General features: G+C 35.5%; 1 protein-coding gene across 1 annotated transcript in view; it reads right to left on the bottom strand.

Moving 5' to 3' along the window:
• Positions 1–266: 266 nt before the first annotated feature.
• The window catches only part of LOC149895405 (uncharacterized), a 30,226-nt gene continuing 3,009 nt past the window's right edge, over positions 267–27,483 (bottom strand). Inside the window, exons 2-28 of the mRNA XM_090118773.1 lie at positions 23,480–23,571; positions 22,917–22,973; positions 20,541–20,687; positions 19,830–19,911; positions 19,242–19,363; positions 18,325–18,494; positions 17,824–17,930; positions 17,042–17,149; positions 16,560–16,632; positions 15,746–15,924; positions 15,170–15,249; positions 14,403–14,515; positions 13,628–13,776; positions 12,685–12,778; positions 11,585–11,691; positions 10,530–10,664; positions 9,479–9,582; positions 8,885–9,107; positions 7,289–7,374; positions 6,763–6,857; positions 6,171–6,309; positions 5,090–5,273; positions 3,988–4,114; positions 2,183–2,325; positions 1,497–1,583; positions 1,073–1,181; positions 267–407 (exon numbers count right to left, since the gene is read on the bottom strand). Of these exons, the coding sequence (XP_089974899.1) occupies positions 267–407; positions 1,073–1,181; positions 1,497–1,583; positions 2,183–2,325; positions 3,988–4,114; positions 5,090–5,273; positions 6,171–6,309; positions 6,763–6,857; positions 7,289–7,374; positions 8,885–9,107; positions 9,479–9,582; positions 10,530–10,664; positions 11,585–11,691; positions 12,685–12,778; positions 13,628–13,776; positions 14,403–14,515; positions 15,170–15,249; positions 15,746–15,924; positions 16,560–16,632; positions 17,042–17,149; positions 17,824–17,930; positions 18,325–18,494; positions 19,242–19,363; positions 19,830–19,911; positions 20,541–20,687; positions 22,917–22,973; positions 23,480–23,543 (3,225 nt within the window). The 5' untranslated portion in view covers positions 23,544–23,571. The remainder of the gene's footprint in view (positions 408–1,072; positions 1,182–1,496; positions 1,584–2,182; positions 2,326–3,987; positions 4,115–5,089; positions 5,274–6,170; positions 6,310–6,762; positions 6,858–7,288; positions 7,375–8,884; positions 9,108–9,478; positions 9,583–10,529; positions 10,665–11,584; positions 11,692–12,684; positions 12,779–13,627; positions 13,777–14,402; positions 14,516–15,169; positions 15,250–15,745; positions 15,925–16,559; positions 16,633–17,041; positions 17,150–17,823; positions 17,931–18,324; positions 18,495–19,241; positions 19,364–19,829; positions 19,912–20,540; positions 20,688–22,916; positions 22,974–23,479; positions 23,572–27,483) is intronic.

Here is a 27,483-nt window from a genome sequence, read left to right as displayed (position 1 = left end):
CAATCCCTGATTAAAACTTATCCGTTCAATAAAGTATTACACGATAATATTAAAATGTCACGTAAACTGTCAAATACGGGCAATATACGGAGGATAAGTTTTAATCAGGGATTGAAAAATCGGCCCTAAATTTAAAAAAAACTTGATAGTTGTCCTTAGCAAAGAAAGAAAATATGTATAGCAAAAAGTGTCGTTAAAATTCCATCTAGACCCTTTTCGCAACGGATTATTTCGTTCCAAGCAACGGATATGGAACTTCGTTCCAATTAATTAATATTTTTTTCTTTTTTCATAGCTTGGAAATATCTTAACAAATCGGAATCGGCTTTTGCAACCCAAGCGGAGTTCAAAGCAATTGTATCCAATGCTATGTTTGCTCCTTTTTGATCGCCGAAGAGGTTTTTGAACTGAAAATAAAATATTTGTATGTTAGGTTTTTAAACAAATATAGTTGTAACTGATTGATTTATTCTATGCATTTAAGAGATTGACCGCCTCCTTGGTACAGTGGTTGACGCGTGAGCGTATCACCGAGGGGTCCTGGGTTCGATTCCCGGTGGAGACGAAGAAAAAAAAAATGTCTCGGTCTGGCAGGACACAGATGGCTGATCATCTACTTGTCCCCAAAGAGAATCGATCAGTGAAACAGATGTATAATGCATCTGCCCCTTACCCCACTTGGGGACATGGGACTTCACTTTATTTGAGATATTTTTCAGTAGGTTAAATGGATTTAGGAGGTGAATTGCGACAAAAAAATAAATATCTCTTAAATCTGTACTATAATATTATAAAGCTGAAGAGTTTGTTTGTTTGTTTGAACGAGATAATCTCAGGAACCACTTGGTCCCATATAAAAAAAAATTCTTTCGGTGTTAGTTAGCCCATATTTTATCGAGGAAGGCTATAATATATCATCACGCTAAGACCAACAGGAGCGGAGCCACGCGGAGCATAAAATAGTCGTTCATAAAAATTTATTTTCTTCTTTTTCAACTAGATGGCGCTGTATAAAAAAAATATAACTAAAGAACGTGTTTGTCTGTCTGTATGTCTGTATATACACACTTACCGTATAATAATCAGTGGGTTGGTACAAGCATCTCGCAGCAGCTGCTAGAGCTGAAGGTGGGAGTGGTTGGGAGTGTAACACTCGCCATACTCCCGCACTACCACGCCAACTGAAAGTTATATGAGGTATATTTATTTAAATACCAAAAAATTAATTAAAATTGATTTTAATTTGAGAAAGTATTGCTAGAAATTAAAACTAACCTCAAATATCATCGTTAAAATTATAAAAAAATTATTAAATTCAACGTTTCACCAATTAAAATCTACAGTTTTATTATAACGCTATAATGATAAAAATCACAAAATTAAATTTCTTCAAAATTATAAATGAAAACCAAACACACGCTACGTTTAATAATTTTAAGGATTTTCGTTTCAAAAAATTGACAGCAAAATCAATCATACGATCAATTAAAACTCACCGACACAAGCCAGCACACAACGCAGTGACCCACTCGGGCCAATCGTGACCTTTTTGGGCTTCAGGCGACATCACCGTGTATGCGAACCTTAGGGATTATTAAGAGTAATTAACAGGATGAAGAGAACTATTTGTATTTTAAATCATGTTATATTTGAGCCAATTTAACCAATTTTACCCATCAACATCACTATTTAATCGCCCTTCTCTATATAATTTAATATCTTCAACCCATTTCCCCTGATTATTTAGTCCCTAACCCAATTTCTTAGCCATTTAACCCCCTAACATTCTCCCACCTTCTAAATACCCACTTTTAAAATCTCCCCCCTCACCTATACAACAGCCAATCATCTTCAGGAGCAGCCAAAGCAGCCAATAAGGCCCTTTTCCCATTCCCCCGTGTGTTCAATAAGGCCCGCCAACACGCGTTCGTTCCGTGTTTACGCACTACATTTATTCCTACTTAATATCATACCCTGGAAGCTTTTCCCCGGCTATAAAACTATTCTAACCCATGAAAATTACTATTTTACCACCATTTACCCTATAATATAACATCCCCAACCCATTTCCCCTGTATCTTTAGCTATTTAACCGCCCAATATTCTTTCCCTTTGTATTAAACCCCCTTAACATTATCCCCCCTTCATTTTTCCCCATTTTCTCCCCCCTATCCCCCCTTACCTATACAGCAGCCAATCATCTTCAGGAGCAGCCAAAGCAGCCAATAAGGCCCTTTTCCCATTCCCCCGTGTGTTCAACAATGCCCGCCAACACGCGTTCCAAGCTGGTTCGCCGTGTTTACGAACGCCCGCTGTGAACGCGCCCTAAGGGAGATTTCAAATTCAAATTAACAACTAGTTCAAATTCAAATCAAATTTAAGGAGATTTCTTATATCATTTCAATATTTGTACACTCAGATGGTAAATTGTATTAGCGCTATAACATTGTAATAAAAGTGAAGTCCCATGTCCCCAAGTGGGGTAAGGGGCAGATGCATTATACATCTTTTTCACTGATCGATTTTCTTTAGGGACAAGTAGGTGATCAACCTTCTGTGTCCTGCCAGACCGAGACATTTTTTTTATATCTTCGTCTCCACCGGGAATCGAACCCAGGACCCTTCGGTACTACGCTCACGCGTCAACCACTGTACCAAGGAGGCGGTCAACATTGTAATAACAACACCTATATTTGTAACTGCATTCTTGCAAATAAATATAATTTGAATTTGAAGGTGAATTTGAGAAATTTATATCACAAAAATGTTTATAGTACACTTAAAAGTGAAGTCCCGTGTCCCCGTAGTGGGGTAAGGGGCAGATGCATTATTCATACATCTGTTTCACTGATCGATTTTCTTTAGGGGCAAGTAGGTGATCAGCCTTCTGTGTCCTGCCAGACCGAGACATTTTTTTTTTCTTCGTCTCCAGCGGGAATCGAACCCAGGACCCCTCGGTACTACGCTCACGCGTCAACCACTGTACCAAGGAGGCGGTCGATTATAGTACACTTACTGTACATCAAAGTACACAGAAATATGTCAAAATTAAATTTAAATCTCGAATGTCTTATTAAAGAGATTATAAATTGATAAATCAAATCCAAAAAATTTAAGTTAAAGTTGCACACTTTTAATTCAAATTCATGTTTTAAATATAGGTATAGACCAGTGCCGATAATTTTTGAAACAAAAAAAATCACAGTAGGATGAAACCCATTACAAAAGGAGGGGAATATGATAAAAATTAAGTATACAAGTCCTATTGCATAAAGTGCTCGTGTCCAGGCTTTTAAGTAAAAAAACCAAACTGCGGATATACAAGACGGTTATAAGACCAATACTTACATATGGTTGTGAAGCCTGGACCCTAACCCAGAACGAAGAGCGTAACCTTTTAGTTACCGAACGAAAGCTTCTTAGGAAGATCTTTGGTCCTATCCAACAAGAGGATGGAAGCTGGAAAGTCCGTAAGAATGCCGATTTAGAAAAACTCATGGCCGAGCCAAATATACTTGGGGAAATAAAATCACGACGCCTGCGTTGGCTCGGGCATGTAGAGCGAATGGGTGAGGAGCGAGGTCTGAAGAGAGCATACTTGGGTCGTCCGTCGGGCCGACGGCCAGTTGGTCGACCCAAGTATCGCTGGCGCGATCAAGTGGAGAGGGACCTGAGTAAGCTCCAAGCCAATGACAATTGGCAAGAGACCGCTCAGGACCGGGGAAGGTGGAGAGTTCTCGTCTCGGAGGCCAAGACCCACTTCGGGGTTTCAGCGCCACAGGAGTAAGTAAGTAAGTAAGTATACAAGTCCTATGGGAAAAAGTTCAATGGCAAAGTTGTAGGTAATAAAAAGTTCTAGAACTTTTGTATTTACAATTTATTCACATAACCTCAAAATTTAGGTGAAAAATTCAAATCACAGTAGGATGTTTGTAGATATAATTTAACTTGGAGCCAAAATTTAAATTTCGGCTATATTTGACTTACCTCTTGATAAATCTCCGGTATGCTCTCATTATTGTACATCCACGCATCGAATAGTTCCAAGGCTTGATTCGTAACATTTTCGTTGCCCCAAACCACACCAGCAGTTAGTAAGGCACCGCTTAGCCAGCTGTGAATGAATGAATAATTGAATGAATGAACGAATGAATAATAGAGAGAAATGTTGTTTGTTACAAAACTTATACATAACGTATTATCCATTGAGTACGTCACAACCTGAATATGTTTGTGAATGAATGATTATGTTTTATTTTGTTATAAAGTAATTAAAAAAATATATATTTGTTTTTGTAAAGAAGATTTTAATGTAATAGTTTAATTTTAGCCTAAGGATAATGTACCACTGGAAGAAACTTGTTCCCACGACACAGGGAATCCTAGTGTGGGAGCAAGGGTTTTCAATTTCTATGTACCTATCTTATATGTTGGAAATAAAGTTATTGTTTATTGTTTATTGTTTATTTAATTATTGAGTGAATGAACGAATGAATAGAGAAAGAAAAAAGTTGTTTGTTCCAAAACATACATAGCATATTATCCATTGATAACGTCACACGTTTATGAAAAAAAAAACGTTTAAAAGTCTTAACTCACAGTTTATCACTATGCTCTGTGACTATGTGTATGTATCTGTTCATATAGTGTCACAGATGGGTAAAAGCTGGAATTTCTAACTAATCTATACTCACACTTTTAACGAATCAAAACTCACACTTTTAACGAATCAAAACTCACACTTTTAACGAATCAATACTCACACTTTTAACGAATCAATACTCACACTTTTAACGAATAAAAACTCACACTTGTAACAAATAAAAACTCACACTTTTAACGAATAAAAACTCACACTTTTAACGAATCAAAACTCACACTTTTATCGAATCTTAACTCACACTTTTAACGAATCAAAACTCACACTTTTAACGAACCTTGACTCACACTTTTAACGAACCTTGACTCACACTTTTAACGAATCAAAACTCACACTTTTAGACGCTAAACTCGCAATTTCCACATGATTATATATGATCAGGGCTCACAGAAAACTGAAAATATCCCCCAAACTCACACTTATACTCACAGTTTATCCTCACTCAGCGCCTGTATCTCATCATTGGTATATAATGTGACAGCAGGTGGTAGAGAACTCAGCATCTGGTGCAAGTATGGCGCAGATGCTGATACCATGAGCAGTTCCCTCCACCAGGATAAGTGGTGGACCACCACCCGCCATACCGCCCAGTATTGTTCTGTTTCTAGACGGGCTGGAATGTGGAATTTTTTATTTTTATTTTTATTTTTACATACATAGATTCCTTACAGCTATTTGAATTACAATATTTATAATTAACTTTAACAAAGCAATACGTCAATAAAAAGGAATACCAATAATAAGACAATTAATGTGTTTATATTTGGAATGGTGGTAAAAATGACTGCAAAAGTAATTTAACGGAACAAAAGTGACTTGTTGAATAAAATGTACCAAATAAGTAATATGTATGAGAAAAAATGTGTGCGTGTACTTGTGTACACACGTAAGAAGTGAAACTTTTTTATGACCTTATGTTTTCAAAAAATAATTTACTCTATGCAACTTTACAGAAATACGTCCAATCACGCATGGTGTAAGTGTGAAGTCCCGTGTCCCCGTAGTGGGGTAAGGGGCAGATGCATTATTCATACATCTGTTTCATTGATCGATTTTTCTTTAGGGACAAGTAGGTAATCAGCCTTCTGTGTCCTGCCAGACCGAGACATTTTTTTTTCGTCTCCATCGGGAATCGAACCCAGGACCCCTCGGTTCTACGCTCACGCGTCAACCACTGTACCGAGGAGGCGGTCATGCATGCAATCACGCATGGTAGGGATAAGAAAAGATGGCGCGTAACGGAAAAATGTCACGCGTAACGAAAAAATGTTACACTAAATTTTTTTCCAACCCCGATAAAGAAGTTTCACTTCAACAATAAAATAAAACGAAAGTTGAGTTTACCAGCAGCAGCAGCAGCACGGCTAGCAGGCAGTCGCCGAGCACGCCGATGAGCACAACACTCTCTTTGTGTGTCTATCTGTCTGTGCATCTGTGCCTACTTTTCCGTATTTTTTTGTTTGTTTGTGTGTGTGTGTCTGTTTGTATACGTCGGTGTGTGTGTATATACCGGCAGCAGCAGCAGCACGGCTAGCGGGCAGTCTCCGAGCACGTGTGAGCACAAACGCGTCGTCCAACATGAGAGCTCGTTCCGCGGCGGAGCCCGACTCGTAGAGTAGGGCTGCGCGGTGAGCGGCTGATTCTGCTGACTGGTGGAGTTTTTTTATTATTTAGTAGCTTTAGGGCCTATTTTTCAATGCTTGGATAAAAATTATTCGTCGAATAATGTATAAAACTACCATTTTAAAAACGTATTCTAATTGCCCGTATTTGACAGTTTACGTGACATTTTAATATTATCGTGTAATACTTTATTGGACGGATAAGTTTTATCCAAGCATTGAAAAATCGGCCCTTAGTTTTTATTTATTATTTATAAGCTTAAAATTTTTATAAAAGCTTTATCGATAAAATTTCATCAAAATCAGCCGTTAAAGAGTAACAAACATACATGCATCCTCACAACAGAAATCGCGCGGTTTCATCCGCGGATATACGCTACATCATGATCGCTAATAATGTTATAGTATGATTCAAAATTTATGGTACGATCCGATGCGCAGAAAACTATTAATTAAATAAAAAATATATATATTACAAACCTCGCCTGGCAAGTCCTGTGGCGCGACTCGATACAGTCCTCTCGCTCCCACGTTATATCTCACCCATTTGTGCATACCCAAGTCTGGTATGACCACTGAAAAACAAAAAAATATTGTTATAATAAGTGGTTCAATCTATCCATAGATAATATGTATTTTTTTTATTAAGTAACTAGCTTACCGCCCGCGGCTTCGCCCGCTTTGTCTAAAACCTACTTACTAAAACCTTCCTCTTGAATCACTCTATCTATTAAAAAAACCGCATCAAAATCCGTTGCGTAGTTTTAAAGATTTAAGCATACAAAGGGACATAGGGACAGAGAAAGCGACTTTGTTTTATACTATGTAGTTATAGTGATGATAGACAAGTTAAAAAAATTGTAAACAAAAAATCAGGTTATGTTTTAATTATTATTTTGAATGATGGAACAAATGAATGAATGAAGGAACGAAAAGAATGACCGAATCAATTAATTAACGATTGATTGAACGAACGAATGAATGAATAAATGAATCTTATACTCACTCTCAGTATCATTCATCCATACTAAATAAGTGACGTTTTCCATCCATCTTGATGTTTGAACCTTTGTATCGTTGACTATGTCGTACCTGAAATACATTTATTAATAATAATTTAATTTAATAATTTATAACACAATAATTAATAATTATTGTGTTATAAATGCGAAAATGTGTTTGTTTGTCTGACCGGTTGGCTTGGTTAGTAGTGGCCCTGCCTTCAAAGCCAGAGGTGGTGGGTTCGATCCCCACCCGGGGCAAATATTTGTGTGATGAACATAGATGTTTGCTCTGTGTCTGGGCGTTAGTTATCTATATATAAGTATTTATTAAAAAAAATTATACATATAATATGTATATTTATCAGCCATCTGGTTTCTGGTTTTTCTGGATATTTATTTATTTATGTGTGGAGGTAGTTGGAAGGCTAGAAAGTCATATAGGTTACATTTTATCGAAAAAAAATCTCATAACCATGAAGACAGACTAAGAATCACATTCACACACACAGACAGATCGAAAATATCTCCATGTCCCATTCAATATTTTGGTATTTGATTCACACCGATAGACCGTTACACAAAAAAACGGTTGAACAGAATGACATACACATAGAAAAACAGAATACATCTTTTACCAAGTCCCATTTTGCAAGTTCTCAGTGCCATTCTTCCCCAACTTAGTGATGTTATCAGCGTCACTATCCCACTCTTCTACGGGCCCCACGCTGAAGGTAAGTGGTATGACCCATTTGGGCCCTCTTACCATATATCTATAGATCTTTAAATTTGAACGACAGACTGGCCATCAGAAACACACACACACACAAAAAGACACAGAATGACAGACACAGTATGTCGTACACACAGAAAATACAACAGACACACAGAGTATGACAGATGCACATAAATACAGACGATCAGAATGACATATACAAAGAAAGTCACGACACACAAATTATTTCCTACCATATACCACACACTATAATACAAACTAGATGTGCCCCGCGGTTTCACCCGCATTGCTCTGCTCCTGTTGGTCTTAGCGTGATGATATACAGCCCGTAGCCTTCCTCGATAAATGGGCTATCTAACACCGAAAGAATTAAAATCGGACCTGTAGTTCCTGAGATTAGCGCGTTCAAACAAACTCTTCAGCTTTATATTAGTATAGATTACTTACCAAGTCCCATTTTGCAAGTTCTCAGTGCCATTCTTCCCCAACTTAGTGATGTTATCAGCGTCACTATCCCACTCTTCTACGGGCCCCACGCTAAAGGTAAGTGGTATGACCCATTTGGGCCCTCTTACCATATATCTATAGATGTTTAAATTTGAACGACAGACATACCAACACACATACACACAAAAAGGCACACAGAATGACAGACACATATTATTTCCTACCATATACCATACACCATATTACAAACTAGCTGTGCCCCGCGGTTTCACCCGCATTGCTCTGCTCCTGTTGGTCTTAGCGTGATGATATATAGCCCGTAGCCCGAAAGAATTAAAATCGGACCAGTAGTTCCTGAGGTTCACGCGTTCAAACAAACAAACTCTTCAGCTTTATAATATTAGTATAGATAACTTACCAAGTCCCATTTTGCAAGTTCTCAGTGCCATTCTTCCCCAACTTAGTGATGTTATCAGCGTCACTATCCCACTCTTCAACGGGCCCCACGCTAAAGGTAAGTGGTATGACCCATTTGGGGCCCGGTGGTGGTTTCGTCCCCACAGTGGGGCGTTTGGTTGTGGTTGTTGTTGATGTTGTTGTTGTCGCGTTTATGTCCTCTTCTAGTATTTCCGTGAAGTTCTCTGGTATAAAAATGTATGGTAAATATTTGTTGGGGTACAGTGCATTAAAATATACAGAAAAATCTATGTACTGTATCAATCCGTTTATTGTATACTTGTAATTTTTTTCCACTTCGTGTGGTAATAAACAAGGTCATACTAAATACTATAGATAATTAGGGACTTTGCATAACATTTATGCAATTAATGTATAGTTCTGTCAAAAAAATAAAATTAATTGAATAAACGCCATCTGCGAGAAGACTGACAAGTTATGATTGATGCCATGTTTTGTCTCTATTTGTTGTGAATTTGCAAACAATTTCACCAAATTACCTCAAAAAATTATTCTAAGTTACAAAAACTTCATCTACCCTCACTTTATTACTCACCAGGTTCATAGAAAAGTTCTTCCAACTCAGCTCGTAAATTGATAGTTAGTAAGTGATTTAACATCGGCGGCTCGGGGTTTGGTGGATCTGCTGACATCACGAACCTGTAATAATGAGATTTTGTTGAGATGTAAGTCGGCTGGATTTTTTTTATAATACACTATATATATATATTATGTGCATGAGTTATTTGCAGGATACAAAAGAAGAATAGAATTGTTTATAAAGTATGGTTTTTGAAGTTTCTTTAGGCGCGTTGAGAGTATAATTTCAAGGTCACGTCTTGGCAATACCGGCATTGCAGTAAGGCGACTATTTTGGTATCTTTGAATGTGCCAAAAAAGTTCCACTTCACACACGCTTTTTTTTCTTCTACATTGTTTTTGTGAAGTTCACCATCGATACGTAGTCTAATTTTGCTATTCTGTGATCTAATATCAGTCGTATCCTATTTTGTCCTACTAATGTTATAAATGCGAAACTTTGTGAGGATGGATGTGTGTGTATGTTTGTTACTCTTTAAATACTTCTGAACCGATTACAATGAAATTTAGCACACATATAGAGGGTAACTTGGATTAACACATAGGATAGGTTTTACCCCGAAAATCCCACGGGAACGGGAACTATGCGGATTTTCATTGAAAACGCGGGCGAAGCCGCGGGCGGAGAGCTAGTGATATAGGTGATTAATACCTCTCCTGCCGCACTTCCACGTGTCTAGGTTAGGTTAGGTTAGATTTCCCCACGTGAAAAAAAAGGTTAGGTTAGGTTAGTACGTGTACGTGTGTCTGTGTATGTGCGTGCGTGTGTGTGTATGTATATATGTACATATAAATAGCGCACACTATCTCTCGGTACCATACGGCGACGTGCCAAGGTTAGGCTAGTTTAGGTTAGGTTAGTATAATTATTGTAAGTAGTGTATTTGTATAGAATTATAGTGTTAGTCAGTACCGCATTGGGTTTATCTTGTAAAGGTTATTGATTTATGTAATAATAAATAAATAATTGTGTGTGTGTGCGTATGTGTGTGTGTGTGTGTGTGTACCTCTCCTGTCGCACGGCCACGTGTCCGTTGCTGGGCGCGGCGCTGAGCAGCGGGTATCCCGCTCGCTCGCACCACCCGTCCCACGCGTGCGAGGGGGACGCGCCGCCCTCTTGTGTCAGCGCTCGCCACAGGTCGCTAGCGATATATAAAATAAATTAATATTTCAGGACCAAGAACCGAAACAGGACGATTCGCCCTCTTAATGACCCGCCCATATTAACGGGCGGCGCTAGTAACCTGTTGAAGAGGGCAAATCGCCCTGAACAACATTCCCCACAGACACATATTTTGTGAGGACTCTTGCTGCTGCTATTTCAGGACAATTTTCACACACCACGGCACGATCTGATCCCATACCAAGCTTTCGCTTGTGTTAAGGAAACCAGCCCCCCCCTAGACAAGTGGCTTTCTATTAGCGTAAAGTTCGATAGAATAGATTATGAATGTATGAGATTGACGTAATCAATCGTCGTCGTCGTCGTAATCAAACGTCAATCTCATACATTCATAATCTATTCTATTGAACTTTACGCTAATAGAAAGCCACTTGTCTAGGGGGGCTGATGGCTGATAAACATACATAAATTTAAATAAATACTTATATAGTAACTTGATTTGATTTGATATTGATTGAACCCAGCGCCCCGTGTAATTTATAAAAATATATATACGTTTAACGGTGCATTTACATCATACGAACATAGAGCTAGAGCATGAGCAAGAGCATTTTAGTGAAAACGAAAACTCATATTCAGTGTTGTTCAGTATTTGTTCAGTATTGCATAGAATCTTTTCGAACACACAAAGAGCAATGATACTCAAACTCAAACATTCATTTATTCAATTAGATTATTATTTAGTAGCACTTTCGAATCGTCATTACATAAGTACATATTTTAAACATTTACCACCGATTCGGAAAGCAGTATCTATGGAGAAGAATCGGCAAGAAACTCAAGAAGAGATAGAATGCTATAAACCTGTTTACATTAAAATAATTTGACATACTGAGTTTAAAATGAATTTTGAACTTCCCCCCCCCTCCCCCCACTTACCGAGCATCAGCGCTAGCAGTGCGATGATCTCGTAACAACCGCGCTAGAGCAGCCCGACCGGCTGCTTCACCGGCTGCTTCTATCGCCATACTTACTATTGCTGCTCCCTGTGTTTAAGTTTAATTAAATTAAATTTATTTATTTTCTCATCACAAATGTTGATTGTACATTTGTGATGAGAAAATAAATTAATTTAATTTAATTTTTAATTTAAGTATTTTTTTAATAAACAGTTTCCTATGTGTGTAAAGTGTTCTTATTTAATAATAAATAAATAAATAAATATTTCAGGACAATTTTCCCACACGGCACGATCTGATCCCATACCATGGACCAATATTGAGTATATTGATCCATGTCCCATACTAAGGTTTCGCTTGTGTTATGGAAACCAGATGGCTGATAAACATACATATATAATTTTTTTAAATAAATACTTATATAGATAATTAACACCCAGACACAGAACAAACATCTATTTTCATCACACAAATATTTGCCCCGGGTAGGAATCGAACCCACGACCTCTGGCTTTGAAAGCAGGGCCACTACCAACTAAGCCAACCGGTCAGTCATTTGGTAGTTTCATGCATTGATAACTTATTTTAACACTTATTTTCATACATTATGATCTTTAGTCGACTATCTCTAAATAAATAAATAAATAAATAAATAAAAACAAAAATCATAATATGTATTAGAACGATTTGTAGCGAGGTGAATAAAAGTCGAACAAACATACACACTTTCGAATTTATCAGTTAGTAAGGCAAGGATATTGTAACTGACAACAATTACAATTATGAAAAATGTACGAATTAATGCCCAATAATGAATGACCTTGCAGCATTTAAAATAACAAATGACATAACCAAATAATAATCCATACTAATATTATAAATGCGAAAGTAACTCTGTCTGTCTGTCTGTTACTCAATCACGCCTAAACTACTGAACCAATTTGCATGAAATTTGGTATGGAGATATTTTGATTCCCGAGAAAGGACATAGGCTACCTTTTATTGCGAAATATGTACCACGGGCGAAGCCGGGGCGGGCCTCTAGTATAAAATAACTTAATTAAGTTATTAGCTACATACCTTATGTAAAGATAGTTCATCTGTAGCGCCTTCAATATCCGCTCTTTCAAGTCTCGGGGAAGCTACTGCTCGTACTGATGTACTTGAATCTAAACTGTTTAAATAAAATAATAATATTAAGGGCCGATTTTTGAATGCTTGGATAAAACTTATCCGTCCAATAAAGTATTACACGAACATTTTAAAATGTCACCTGTAAACTGTCATATACGGACAATTAGGATACATTTTTGAAATGGTAGTTTAATACGTTATTCGATGAATAAGTTATAACCAAGGATTGAAAAATCATCCCTAAGTAAATAATAATATTAATGAGACTAATCCTACTGATATTAATATAAGTACATAACTAGTATAAGTTTGTAAGTATGTGTGGATATATAAATGATGGATTGTTAAAAATGTTGGAATGTTTTGTTTAATTTGAACAATATAATAACGTAAGTTTAATTGCAAATTGTTCTAATTCCAAAAATGCTGGGTAATTGCAACAAAAAGATGTGATGTCCATATTGGCGTTGTTGGAACGAAATAATTTGATGTGAAATGTTGGAATGTTTAGTTTCGTTGGAAGTAGATAGCGTGTAATGAAATGTTGGAATGTATTGTTGTTGGAACGAAATAATTTGATGTGAAATGTTGGAATGTTTTACTTAATTTAAAGCTTAAGTAGTGCGGTATAAAATGTTGGAATGTTATGTTTAATTGTAACGTGATGGTTAGATGTGAAATATTGGATTTTTTTTTTGTTGTTTTGGAAGCATATAAATTTAATTTTGCCAATAATAACTCAGGCCCCGGAATCACAGACACAATAGAAAATCTATTGTGTTGTGGACCGATCGGGCCGTTCGGGGCTCAATGGGATAATGTTGCATAATTTGAAACTTCTATGTATATATTATGTGTTGTGAGTATGTATGTATGTATATTTACTCACGCTAACGCCGGCAGCACGTGGTCCAACAGTAAAGCATCATCCCGTCTCTCAGTGGGCCCCAACGGTGCTCGTTCTTGAAGCACCGCCGTGAGAGCTTCCAGCAGCCACTGGGCGGACCACCAGCGGGGGGATACTAGCCCACCGAACCACTGCAAGTGTATTTAAATTAAAAATAAAAACCTACAGGGTGAAAGGTAAGACATTAGATGAATTTAGACAGGAGCTTCTACTCATGAAACTGAACAACTTTTGTTCTACAACTTTGCTGAATTCGTAAAAAAAAATATTGGACTTTGCAAGGAAACTTCGCTAATCAGCTGACCGATTTCCATACAAAGTCCAAATTTTTTTTTACGAATTCAGCAAAGTTGTAAAACAAAAGTTGTTCAGTTTCCTGAGTAGAAGCTCCTGTCTAAATTCGTCTGACGTCTTACCTTTCACCTGGTATAAATCCTACTAATATTATAAATGCGAAAGTTTGTTAGGAAGTGTGTGTGTATGTTTGTTACTCTTTGACTACTGAACCGATTACAATGAAATTTAACACACATATAGAGGGTAACTTGGATTAACACATAGGATAGATTTTATCCCGGAAATCCCACGGGAACGGGAACTATGCGGGTTTTTCTTTGAAAACACGGGTGTACTACACTACTACTAGCCGTCTTTTTGGTGAAAATGTTACTCTAAGACATAGAAATTAGGAGTTTTTTTATTGTTTTGGTCTTGCATTTTTTTCTGTTTATTTTTTTTTATTAATTTATCTCCATACCTGTTGAGCCAAAAGCCTGGCGATAGTCTTGGTATCACTAAGTGTGACCGGCGACAGAGTGATGAGTCCCCAGCCTTCAGAGTATGGGCTGTTACTTTCTATTACTACTATATCTGAAAATGAATACTAATATTATAAAGCTGAATAGTTTGTTTGTTTGAACGCACTTATCTCAGGAACTACTCGGTGTTGGATTTATCGAGGAAGGCTATAGGCTATATGTCATCACGCTAAGAGCAACAGGAGTGGAGCAATGCGGGTGAAACCGCGGGGCACAGCTAGTAATACATAATTTGTTTCTTGTATTTGTTATAAGCCCGAGTTGATGCAGGGAAAAATAGGTGTCACTGGAATAATGTAGCTTTCTACTGTGGTAAGAATTTCTTAAATCGATAAAGTAGATTTGAATATTTGAATATTTTTTGAATAGAAAGAAAAAAATCAAATCAAAATCAAATTAATGCAAATTAACATAAAATTTAGGGAGCCTCCCTAAATAAGCTTGAGTTGATATATGGCAAAACAAAAATTATGTTATGTAATTAAGTATGTTATGTAAAATTATGTATTATTGGTGCTATATTATATAATTTAGCTTTTTAATGGTGGAAAAAGTTAAGACAAAAATCCAATCAATTCCCAGTGAAAGATATTTTGACAAACACATAAATTTTAAATGAAGAAAGAAAAAGGCTTATTACAAAATGCTACAAAAAAATTCAGTTACAAAAATAATGCTAGATGGACTGTACATAAGGCTAACTTACCAAATTTAGGAAGAGGGTACGATGTATTTAGCTCATAGGCATACAACTGAATTGTTTTTTGCACCCATTCTAGAAGTGGTCTGGAAATAAAATTATTTATTTAATCACTTGAATAAGGGATTTTATAAAACTTACTACATAATATTTTAAACGTGAAAATTGATAAGGACGCGGGTTCGAATCCCACCTCACGATTACACATTTTTTAACACGGTTTTACTTGCTGCACCTGTATGTTAATACTATCTTTCCGCCCGCGTTTTCAACGAATACGTTCCCGAGGGATTTCCGGGATAAAACCTATCCAATGTGTTAGTGCAATAACTTGCATTAACACATAGGATAATGCGAAAGATTGTGAGGATGTGTGCGCGTGTGTTTGTTACTCTTTCACGCAAATACTACTGAACCGATTACAATGAAATTTAGCACACATATAAAGGGTAACTTGGATTACACATAGGATTGGTTTCATCCCGGAAATCCCACGGGAACGGGAACTATGCTGGGTTTTGTTTCAAAACGCGGGCGATGCCGCGGGCGGAAAGCTAGTTATAAATATTCTTAATAACTCACCCTCCTTCATCCAGCACGCCCTGCCTATCGCTATACAAGCTAATCTCCGGGGTTTCCTCAACATCAGGCTCAGGCGTAGCCACAGTAGCAACTTGTATAGCGCGTCGTTGTAACCGACACACGGTGAGAGCAATCATGTGTGGAGACATGGGAGGGGTTGTCGCGAATTCGTCTTGTAACTACGAAAAAACAACAAAAAATGCAAAAAAAAATTGGTTGTTTGTAAAGTAGGTTTACGATCGAGATGTTTACGTGATAACGTCTCATTGGTGGCAGCGCTCGAGATGAGACGGGAGATCGGTCCGTCTCTCTCTCGTTATACCTGCGATCGCGCTCGTGAGGTTTTGGTGTGACACAAGTTTCTGAACATGTCACCCGACTAAAACGATTTTAAAAACGTTATCACGTTAACATCTATCACGAATTCTCCCTGTAATAGGAAAAGGGGGAAAACGCAAAAAAAATATTTTTCGAAAAAATTGCTTTTTTGTATTCACGGTTTGTAGAGTGTATAGTAATATGATATTCTGTAGGTATATGTATATTATGTAGTTTTTATGTATGTATAGCGCGACCGACGTTGTAACCGACACGCAATAATATGTTTCTAATTAAAAATTGAATTTTTTTTTTCGAAACTATTGTATTTTGCTTGTCATATGCTTGAAAGTAGTCCCGGTTTGTACAGACTAACTATAATTTATATGTAGTGCGTTATAATAGTAACTATATGTATGTAAGAAGTTGAAGAATGTAAAGAGATATGATATTTTGTCGTGTTAATATTCGCAGATAAAAATGACAATATACTTACAAGTCGATGTCCCAAATAGAATCCTGCTTCTTCTGTAGCGACTATTGGCATATTTGTTAGAGAAACGTGAAATCTGAAAAATATAATAACAAAATAAAATATTTATAAGCATTTTTTACACATAGATATTTAAAATTACATTTCCTTTTACTTTAAAAAAATCTATTATTTCATGCGTTATTCTGGTACATTAAAGCTACATCACCGCCAAGTTTTATCGAAATCCGTCCAGTAGTTTTTTCGTGAAAGAGTAACAAACATACATTTAACAGAAACTTTAGTATTAATAACGCTTATTTTTCCTCTATATTTTTATGTGACCGCCTCTTTTAGACTCGATTTTGACCCAATTTAAACGGACAGATTTAATTCAAACTTTGTACACTTATCAAGGATCGGTGACATTACAATAATTTCGTGAATTTGGCGTATTTTTTCGTTTTTCTACACTTATTATTATTTTAACAAATAAATAAACTTACCTATCCCTAACGATAGTTAGTTTAAAAGTAGCTCGTAAATACGGTTCATCAAAACATGGGAACACGGAACGAGCGTGGGTCAGCCAGAGACGAGATATCGCACAACGACTGGAAACAAATATTATTTTTTGTAATTTTTTCAAAAAATTGATGATTTTTCATCAGCTGTAAAAAAAAAGCAACAAAAAACGTTCAAAATATTATGTATTTTTTGAAGTGAAACTTCTTTAGGCGCGTTGAGAGTAAAATTTCAAGGTCGCGTCATGGCAATACCGTCACGTCATGGAGTAAGGCGACGATTCGACGATTTGACTTCTGACACGTGTGCTCAGCACACACGCTCTTATTTTATCATACAAAATATTTATATTAAAAATTATATTATATTCCAATACAAATAAAAAAAATCCATAAACCATATTTTTTTCAATCACAACACTTTATAAAAAACGTAAAAAACTACCAAAACAACAACTCATAGTAATTCAATAAACATTTTTTCTTAATGACAAATAAAAAGTCATATCGAGATTTAAATTGAGACCAAATACTTTTAAACTTACGGCCTTACTAATAAAAAATTAAACAATGGATAAATTTCTACCATTTTCTACCATAGTTGTGTCCTGCTCTTGCTCACATGAAACGTCAATCATAAAAACAAGACAGGTTATTGCAATAACTAATCCATTGCATAGCGAATGGGTAACATTTTATTAGTAAGACCGTTAATTTTTAAAAAGAAACAATATAATATTAGCAGTTATATAAAAAATACTTACTGCCTTTGTGTACCGGTCAAGAAGAAACCACGTAGTTTTTCACTCCTATCCAATTTTGTAATAAACCGAAGACTCAGAGTGTAATTATATTTTCGGCGTAATTTATCCTGAAAATTAATCATTTTCATAATTTTATAATAAAATTAATAAGTCATACTTCATAACTCGTGTTAAATTGTATTGTTTAAAATAGAAAGTCATAGTTAAACTCATATTTTTAAGTTATATAACTCATGTCACATGACTCATGTTTTGTAACTCACTCACTCAACAGTATTGACTTATTTCTTATAATTTGATTTACTTGTAAAATTTATACATATTTTCAAAGAATTTAGTTCATATAGAAATTAAAATTAAAGGAATTAGCTTTCAAATAAAAATAAACATCAAAATCGTTCCACCCAGTCGAAAGCTCTCGGGTAATAAATACAAAAAATATACAGTCAAATCCTGTACCCTCCTTTTGTTCAAGTCGGTTGAAAATAATCTATCACTTACCTTAAACTCAATATAAGTCTGTTCAGCCGGCGGAAAGTCCAAGGCCTTAACAATCTTAGGGCCTATCGTCCCTGACTTAAATAGGGCCCTTTCAGTCACATTCATGTCCCTTATGTTTAGTACTACGAATGTCGTGTCGCGATCCACTTTGAAATCTATTGATACTTCCCCTGAAATTACATTTAAATTCAATATTAAAGCATGAAAATCCATACTAATATTATAAATGCGAAAGTAACTCTGTCTGTCTGTCTGTTACTCAATCACGCCTTAACTACTGAACCAATTTGCATGAAATTTGGTATGGAGATATTTTGATACCCGAGAAAGGACATAGAAAGGACCTTTTATTGCGAAATATGAAGCCTCTAGTACTTTATAAATGACTTTTCCAACATCCTATGATCGATTTTCTTTCTATCCTTAAAAAAATCATTCAAATTCGATGCAATTTAAATACAGAAGAATGGTTACGCTAATTGTCGTGATCACGGACACTGTTAAAATGGTGATCACGTTCACGGATCATTGTCAAGGTGACTATACAGGGTATCCCACCGTCGGTAAACTAAACTCAAAGGAGGTTTTTTGCATACGTTTTGAGTACTTACGTTAAAAATGCTTATAAAATTCTAGACACATTTTTTTAAATAGATGAATTCTTAAAACTATGTGTACACTGTACACCCTTAACAGGCAACCCGCATGTGAGCTATCGTTTAATATTATGTTTTCATAGACAAAATGCTTGCATTAGCGAAGCGGTAATAGCCGACCGCGGCTGTGCGAAATAAATAACTCTATCTATTAAAGAAAATCGTATCAAAATCTGTTGCGTAGTTTTAAAGATTTAAGCATACATAGGGACATAGGGACAGAGAAAGCGACTTTGTTATATTACGTAGTGATTAACTTACCTCTCATTTCGCCAGTAGTTAAGTTAGGATGTAACCATAGGCTATAATGCTTCGGTATAATGAATGTAGGTAATCTAGCACCTCTCCATGGAAATACCATACCGTTTGTCGCTATGCGTTCTCTGGAAGAAAAACATACATTTTGCGATTTTTAATAACGTGTTGCAGGTTTGACATCTATCGATATATGTACAAAGCTTAATATCTGGTAAAATATCTTATATCATTATACAGGGTGTAATCGTTAAGTGTGCACAGGCGATTATTCCTTAACTATTGCAGATATCAAAAAACTTTAAACTGATATCGATCGTACTTAACCTAATGAGTTAAATAGCAATAATAACTCTTTTAAATAAAACTTGAAATATCCAAAAATGTTACCTCAAACACTCCCATACATTGTTTCCCAAAGATGAATAAATAAATAAATTAACGATTACACCCTGTATACAGTATGATGATAATTCAGTGTATTAAAGAATACATTTTAAATGGGCTATTGAAATGGTAAAGTTGATTTTGAGTATGATTTAAAGTATGAATTTGTGTTTGAGTTTGAGTTTAGGTTAGAGTTTGAGTACTCACTTGTTAGCAACAGTGGAATTTTCATCCGCCTCTGTAGGTGTTTGTCCAGGAAGAAGAACGTTTTCACTCGAACATGGACATTCTGTATATGGGAATAAAGTCGAATATATTATATCTAGTTGCGTTTGGATCCTCGTCTAATTTTAATCTTTTCACCTAATAATGTAGCAAAGTAATTTACGAAAGAGTAGGTATGTATATTAAAAAGAATGGTCCTATTATCGATTATAATTAGGATAAATATGGTAAAATGCTTATAAATATTAAAATAAATTTAAACAATGCAAAAAATATCTTCTCGGTACGACAAAGAGACGATTAATTTGTACATAATATTTTTTTTTCCTTTAACAGTCTTTCAAAACATCATATAAAAAATTGGAAAATATGGTATTATAAATTAATGTAGGGCCCTATGACCGCTAGGGCCTTAAGTCTCAACTCACCAGCCCGCAGCGTAGGATACACGACTATCATCGCAGCGAAAATAGCAGAGAACACCAATTTTACCAACATATAAGGCCACTTGTCTGTAACTTACCAGCCTGTGGCGTAGCATACACCAATAGTAGTGCCGTAGCGAACATAGCGGAAAACACTAGTACCGCAAGACAGCGGGCCCTACGGCTCCTAGTAAGGGCCTTAAGTCACCACTTTTTATAACATTTATGTAGGGCCCTATGACTGTTAGGGCCTTAAGTCTCAACTTACCAGTCTGCGGTGTAGCATACACGACTAGTAACGCCGTAGCAAACATAGCGGAGAATACTAGTCCCGCTAGACAGAGGGCCCTGCGCTGTGAGCACACAGCCACTGGTGTGTCGCCCAGCTCCCGGGCCTCCCGGGCCTTGTCTGTGTCTGGAAAGATAGATAAAAGATACGTGTGATGCGTAAAAGGTAGAGTCGAATCTTTTTTTCGGATGTCATTTGACTTGTACAATGTACAATGTCTTAAAATCTGTCAAATATTATATTAATATAATTAAATATTTGCCATGGCCTTACAGTGCCATGTTGTAGACTGGATACTGTATTTTGTAATAAGCAATAAATAAATAAATAAAATAAACAATAAAGACTTGTTGAAATGTTTTTTAAACAAACCTAATTAGACATTAGCTGATAAGCAAACGTTATACTTGATAATACATAAAATGTAAAAGGTTTTTCAACTATCAAGTTTTTATGACTTGTTTATTATACAAAGTGTTTTATAAACTTCAATTCTTCTTTGTTTCTTTCTGATTTCTGACCTATGCAATATAGACTGTGTTTTAAAGTAAAAAAATGACAAAGTTAGATATTATCTTTACTAATATTATAAAGCTGAAGAGTTTGTTTATTTCATATTTGTTAATCTCAAGAATTACTGGTCCGATTTGAAAAATTATTTCTGTGTTGGATAGCCCATCTATCGAGGATACACAATCACGCTAAGACCAACAGAAGCGGAGCCACGCGGGTGAAACCGCGGAGCGCATGCTAGTAAATATTGCAATACTGTGCTAGTAATTCATAAATTAAGATAGATTAAATTCACTGACAACTGTATGAACAAAATAATTACCATTTTTTTTATCGAAAATATATCCTCTCTATTCTTTTCTATATTCACAGATACAAAAAGAATTAACAGGAATTACCAACTGCATAATAACACTTGCAACTGCACTGCTCAAAGCGTGCTGAGTTTAAGTACATAATTCACACTTGATTCTCACTTAAACTTACGTGCGAGACACTGGAACTTAAGTCAAAGGATTGTACTTACTTGACACTTACACTTTTGAGTGCTTCACTTCAAAGAATGAAATATACATACTTATATTATGTGCATGTGTTTGTATGTCTGTCATAATATGGTAAAGTATAATTTGTTGTGTAAGTTATACCCTTTTTTTAAGTGGGGAAATCTTGCATAGATACCCACGGCCTCCGGGGGAGGGGCCATGGGTTATGTCGGATTCCTACCGACCAAAACCCCACTGTGTTCCGTCAAGCCGCATCAACGAGAGGGCCACGGGTATTGGTAGAATTCGTCCGTGACTGTGTATGCTATACTCAACTGCGCTATGTTTTTCGTGTGAGTGTTTGTATACAGTGCTAGCTTTCCGCCCTTGACTTCGCTCGCTGTTTTTAACGAAATTTCCAAAAGAATGAGAAGTTTTACCGCTCAAAAAAATAGCCTATGTCACTCTTCAGATTCTTAACTATCTCCTAACATACAAATCGTATCATAAGTCGAAATCTAGGAACTCAAAAAATCTTTTAATTCGACCCATTTGTTCGTGAGATTTTCGCGTGCTAACAAACATACTCTTCAACTTTATTTTTATAGAATAGAACTAATTCTAATGCCATAAAAACTCAAATCAACATTTCCTAACGTAAGCTTTTCCTTTGTTAAGGGTTTATAGAGATAGAAATTATGTCAAGAACCTTTCAAGAACTATAAGGGCCATTGAGATGTGAGCCTATAGTGTGTTCACTGCCTAAATGGATCGATATAAAAATATTAATAATCTTTCTTCTTATATATAAAATTCTCGTGTCACAATGTTAGTCTGCATACTCCTCCGAAACGGGTGGACCGATTCTCATTAAATTTTCTGTGCATATCGGGTAAGTCTGAGAATCGGCCAACATCTATTTTTAACATCTATGTTGGTCGTAGCATGATGATATATATAGCCTATAATAGCCTTCCCCGATAAATGGGCTATCTAACACCGAAACAATTTTTCAAATCGAACCAGTAGTTCCTGAGATTTTATTCCATCACTCTACGACCAACTTGAGCGGAGCCACGGGGGTAAAACCGCGCGGAGCAGCTAGTACATTATTATAAACGTGGTGTAGGTATTATATGTTACTCATACGGACCGTTCTATTTAAAATTTACTTCTGATGACTGATGTATAGGTTACATAAAGTTGATTTAAAGACGATTTAAAAACTTTTTAGCAATTATAATATCATTTTTAAGTTTTATACACTTGCAACAAAAGCATATTCAAAAATTACGATTTTGTGTATACTTTTCTTTAACTCTCAATAAAACTATAATTTAAAAGAAAATTAACTTACCCGCTAAAAAAGCTACATCGTCAAGATCTTGGTCCACCATGTTTCTCCAGGCCGCTGCTGTAACCATAGCAACGTGTTAACAATATAAATATACATATACCAACAATAATAATTCTTCTATTTATGTGTGTTACTAAGTTCATACAAAACAACTGAACAAATTATGATGAAACTTCATGTATTGCAATCATTTCTGGATATTTTACACACAAACATAATGCTATCAAGTTATCAAGTTATAAATTCATTCATTAAATATAAAGATTATTGATTTTAATAACACTCATAATATAAAACTAGCACACGATAATTATTCAACTTCCGGTTTATTCCGTCTACTTTCATGAAAAGAAACCCATGTAATAGAATATTAACGAAAATACATTTTTTGAACTACGAACTTTCCAAAAGCGTTTTCAAATTATTTAAATACTAAAATTAAGTAAATTAAGTTACCTATCAATTAAGATTTATAAGTTTTCACTACTATCAACAGTCCCTACGACCGCTATGCAAATCTCTACTTTTTTATGAATATGTGGGTAGTAATAAATTTTGCTTACCTTTAGCTGACCCGTTCCTATCGGCCTTATATTTTCCGATTGGTTCCATTTGTATACCGTCCATTTCAGGCCCACGGCATAACGAAAAATACCTGAAACAATATCAAAGAAAGGCAAATAAAATAAACTTATTTATATAGAATTAGCTTACCGCCCGCGGCTTCGCCCGCTTTATCTAAAACCTAATAAATTATATACTAAAACCTTCCTCTTGAATCACTCTATCTATCAAAACCGCATCAAAATCCGTTGCGTAGTTTTAAAGATTTAAGCATACAAAGGGACACAGGGACATAGGGACAGAGAAAGCGACTTTGTTTTATACTATTTATATAGAATATACACTTATTTGTATAGAAATATAAAAAGTAATATCGTGTTACTATGTGGGTACAACTATACTCAAAATTTGTCCGTAGCAAAACTCTGCCTGTAATGCAGGCGTAGGCAGAGTTTTCTAAAGCGCGATACAATTATGGACTTTAAAGTTTGGTCATCACTACATCACTACATAGTATAAAACGAAGTCGCTTTTTCTGTCCCTATATCCCTGTATATGCTTAAATGCTACACAATGGATTTTGATGCGGTTTTTTTTAATAGATACAATGGTTCTCGAGGAATGTTTTTGTATATAGATTATTAGGTTTTGGACAAAGCGGGCGAAGCCGCAGGCGGAAAGATAGTTTAAATTAATAATTTGAAAACATTACGTATACATATTATACATAATTTAATACCATAAACATTAATAACATTACAAATGTTAGGTAAACAAGCTTATAATTCTGGTCAAATATGTCGAAAAAATAAATAGTTGTTTATCGTCCTGTACACAATTATAAACAATTAATTGGAATGTGAAATTGGCTACATTTTGTCATCAAAAGAAATAGGGGAGGAAAATTAGTCGCGATAATAAGAGAAAAGCCGCAGGCGTAAGTTAATCGTCATCAATGATGACAAGGGGACAGAACAAATTAATATCTCTTTACAGTATGAAATTCAAACAATGTTACAATAATTTATTTTATGTTTCGAAATCGTGTTTTATAAATCAAAGAAAATCTACGAATGAAATACACATTTTTTTAAAGTGAAACTTTTATTACATCGTCTCAAACTTTTTGGTCTGTGTAGCGCATGTCGCGTGTATCGCGGCTGCCGCGTAGGTATACCTACTCGGCAGCCGACCGACACGCGACATGCGCTACACAAAGCAGTGTTCGGAACCGTTCGAACAGTTTCACTTTTACCGTGGTTTCATAAAACCACACAACATTTTTTTTATTCTTTGATGCATTTTTTTTACAGTTTTTGCAAATGCCTCTTTTAAACATTGTAAAATAGAGGTACATACATATGTACATACTCGGATATGAAAACGATGGTGATTTTTTAGAAACTGTCTGTATTTGGTATAAAGACACTCCCTTCCCGAGGGATGGAAAATAATACCACATAATGCAGTGTTTTCTTTTTTTCAGGCACCTAAAGGGTAAACCTAAGTTAGGCATCTTATACACTGGTATAATAAAATTTGTCCATACGATACCTACTTATACTAATACTAGCTTTCCTCCCGCGGCTTCGCCCGCGTTTTCAAAGAAATCCCGTTCCCATGGGATTTCCGGGATAAAACCTATCCTATGTCCTTTCTCGGGTATAAAAATATCTCTATACCAAATTTCTTGCAAATTGGTTCAGTAGTTAAGGCGTGATTGAGTAACAGACAGACAGACAGAGTTACTTTCGCATTTATAATATTAGTATGGATAGTATGGATTATAAACGTAGGTATGTATGTCTGAGTGGCTGAAATACACTTCCGATTTGGATGAAATTTGAAATCAAATCAATCCAGGAGATTCGGATACAATTCATGTCAAACAAACATACAATCAATTATTTTCTCTATAAAATATAAAGTGTAGAAGTTTTGCGAAGTTTTAACGATTTTCTTTCAATAATTATGACGATTATTATAATGAAGCTGTTTAAAACTTTTTTTATTTGTTTATTACTAGCTTACCGCCCGCGGCTTCGACGGCTTTGTCTAAAACCTAATAAATTATATACTAAAACCTTCCTCTTGAATCACTCTATCTATTAAAAAAAACCGCATCAAAACCGTTGCGTAGTTTTAAAGATTTAAGCATACAAAGGGACATAGGGACATAGGCGACTTTGTTTTATACTATGTAGTGATAATATACTCGTTTACAATTATATTCATACTGAAAATCAATGTTGCAAAACTTCTCTATCACACAATATAACTTTAAATAAGTATCATTAAGTAGTGGGAACACTATGGGTACATGAACTATGACCCCTTATACACTTATACATCTTCCCTTCCACACAGTGTACACTAACCCTAAACCGCACCATTACGAACTTGAAAAGCGCAGTGCTGTGTACACCGAGCACTATAATCGAGTCATGAGTCATTGCACTCTTGGTCCGTGCACCCTCGCCCTTGCCTCTTATGAAAAAAGAAAAAAAAACTAATGACGCGCAGTTACAGCGGGAAATTTTTTGACAAGATGTTTTTTTTTTAGATCTTGTGGGAGGGCTGGGGATGTTCGTTTTTTATGATTCACAGATTACCAATTAAAGGGCTGATGTCACAAGATGTTTTTAAAGATCTCGTTCGAAGAGGGGGTTTTCAATTTTTAAATTGTCGCACATCGTATAGATTATTATATTATGGGCTATTTCCTCACTTTCTGGATGCTGTTTGATCTTCCATAGATTACTAAGTAATAGTGCGTGCTGTTTAGCTAGCACGTAAAATGACAATTTCATACAAATGAAAAAGTAGGTATCTTAAAAAAAGGTCAAACAGGCTATCAAGATTATCTATGTTGGAAAAAGGCCATTAAATTATTTTCTACAGAATAAGATGAATCTTTTTTTAGTTTTCTTTGATAAAAATCGATTTCTAAAGAAACTTTAGAAACACGAAATAATCAAAACGCAATACCTATGTAGGTATTTTGTATGTATAACTTTTATATGTATAAAAGTAAACAAAAACAACCCTTCTAACCAAAAATAATTAAATTTCACGAAAATTATATTCTGTGCTTCACGTGACAGGACTAACTACGATTTAATTAAAAACAAATCACTGCAATTTCCCGCCCATTTTAAACCGGGTGTTCGAAGTCGTCTGTCATAACATTATTTCCTGTCTGAGTTTCCTGTCAACCTTTTCAGAAGGCAACGAAAAGGCAACGAATTTTAAATTTACTGTCAAATGAAAATTTATGAAAAACTAATGGACGCTGCTCTGCTCCGTTGCCCATTTTTCGTGTTTTCTTTACATTATAATAATAATAATTGTGACTTAACAAAAACACTAGATATAAATATTATACGGCCATAGCATTTTGTAGAAAAGATATTATGTGTAAAATTATTTTAACATTGTTGGGATTGGAATGTTTTAATTCAACTCAAACTCAAACTTAACTCAAACATTTATTTATTCAATTAGACTTCTTCTAGACGCACTTTTGAATCGTCATTACATATTTTTAACGTTTACCACCGGTTTGGAATTTGGAAAGCAGTATCTATGGAGAAGAACCGGCAAGAAGCTCCCTATTTTCTCTTTTAATGTTTAGTTAGGGAAGGGAATTTTGGAAAACATTTAAATGCAGTTTTATTTTGAATAACAAAAGAAATGTTTTGTCAGCAAGATTTTCTATGTCCAGTATTATAAGTAGGAGGTCCTATTGAGTACTCAATTAAGGTGCAATTTATATTAGACCGTAAATTAATATAGGACGAAGGTTCTAAAGTATTTTCCCTCCAGGGCCTATAGAAAATTTTGCCGTGTTTGTGTATCATCACGCGAAATCCAATAAGAGCGGTGCAATGCGGGTAAAACCGCGGGGCAAACCTAATAAATTAAATAGATCGATTGATATTATTATTTATAGGATAACATAGTCTTCCATTAGCGATCGTAGAATATTTGGTCAGAATAGGTA

Source organism: Colias eurytheme, chromosome 31, assembly GCF_061535395.1.
Source record: "Colias eurytheme isolate Ceu_HAF_F1 chromosome 31, ilColEury1 Martin Lab GWU primary, whole genome shotgun sequence".
Classification (NCBI taxonomy): Eukaryota; Metazoa; Arthropoda; class Insecta; order Lepidoptera; family Pieridae; genus Colias; species Colias eurytheme.
The sequence above is the reverse complement of the archived record's forward strand: the minus strand, read 5'-3'. Positions and strand labels throughout refer to the sequence as shown.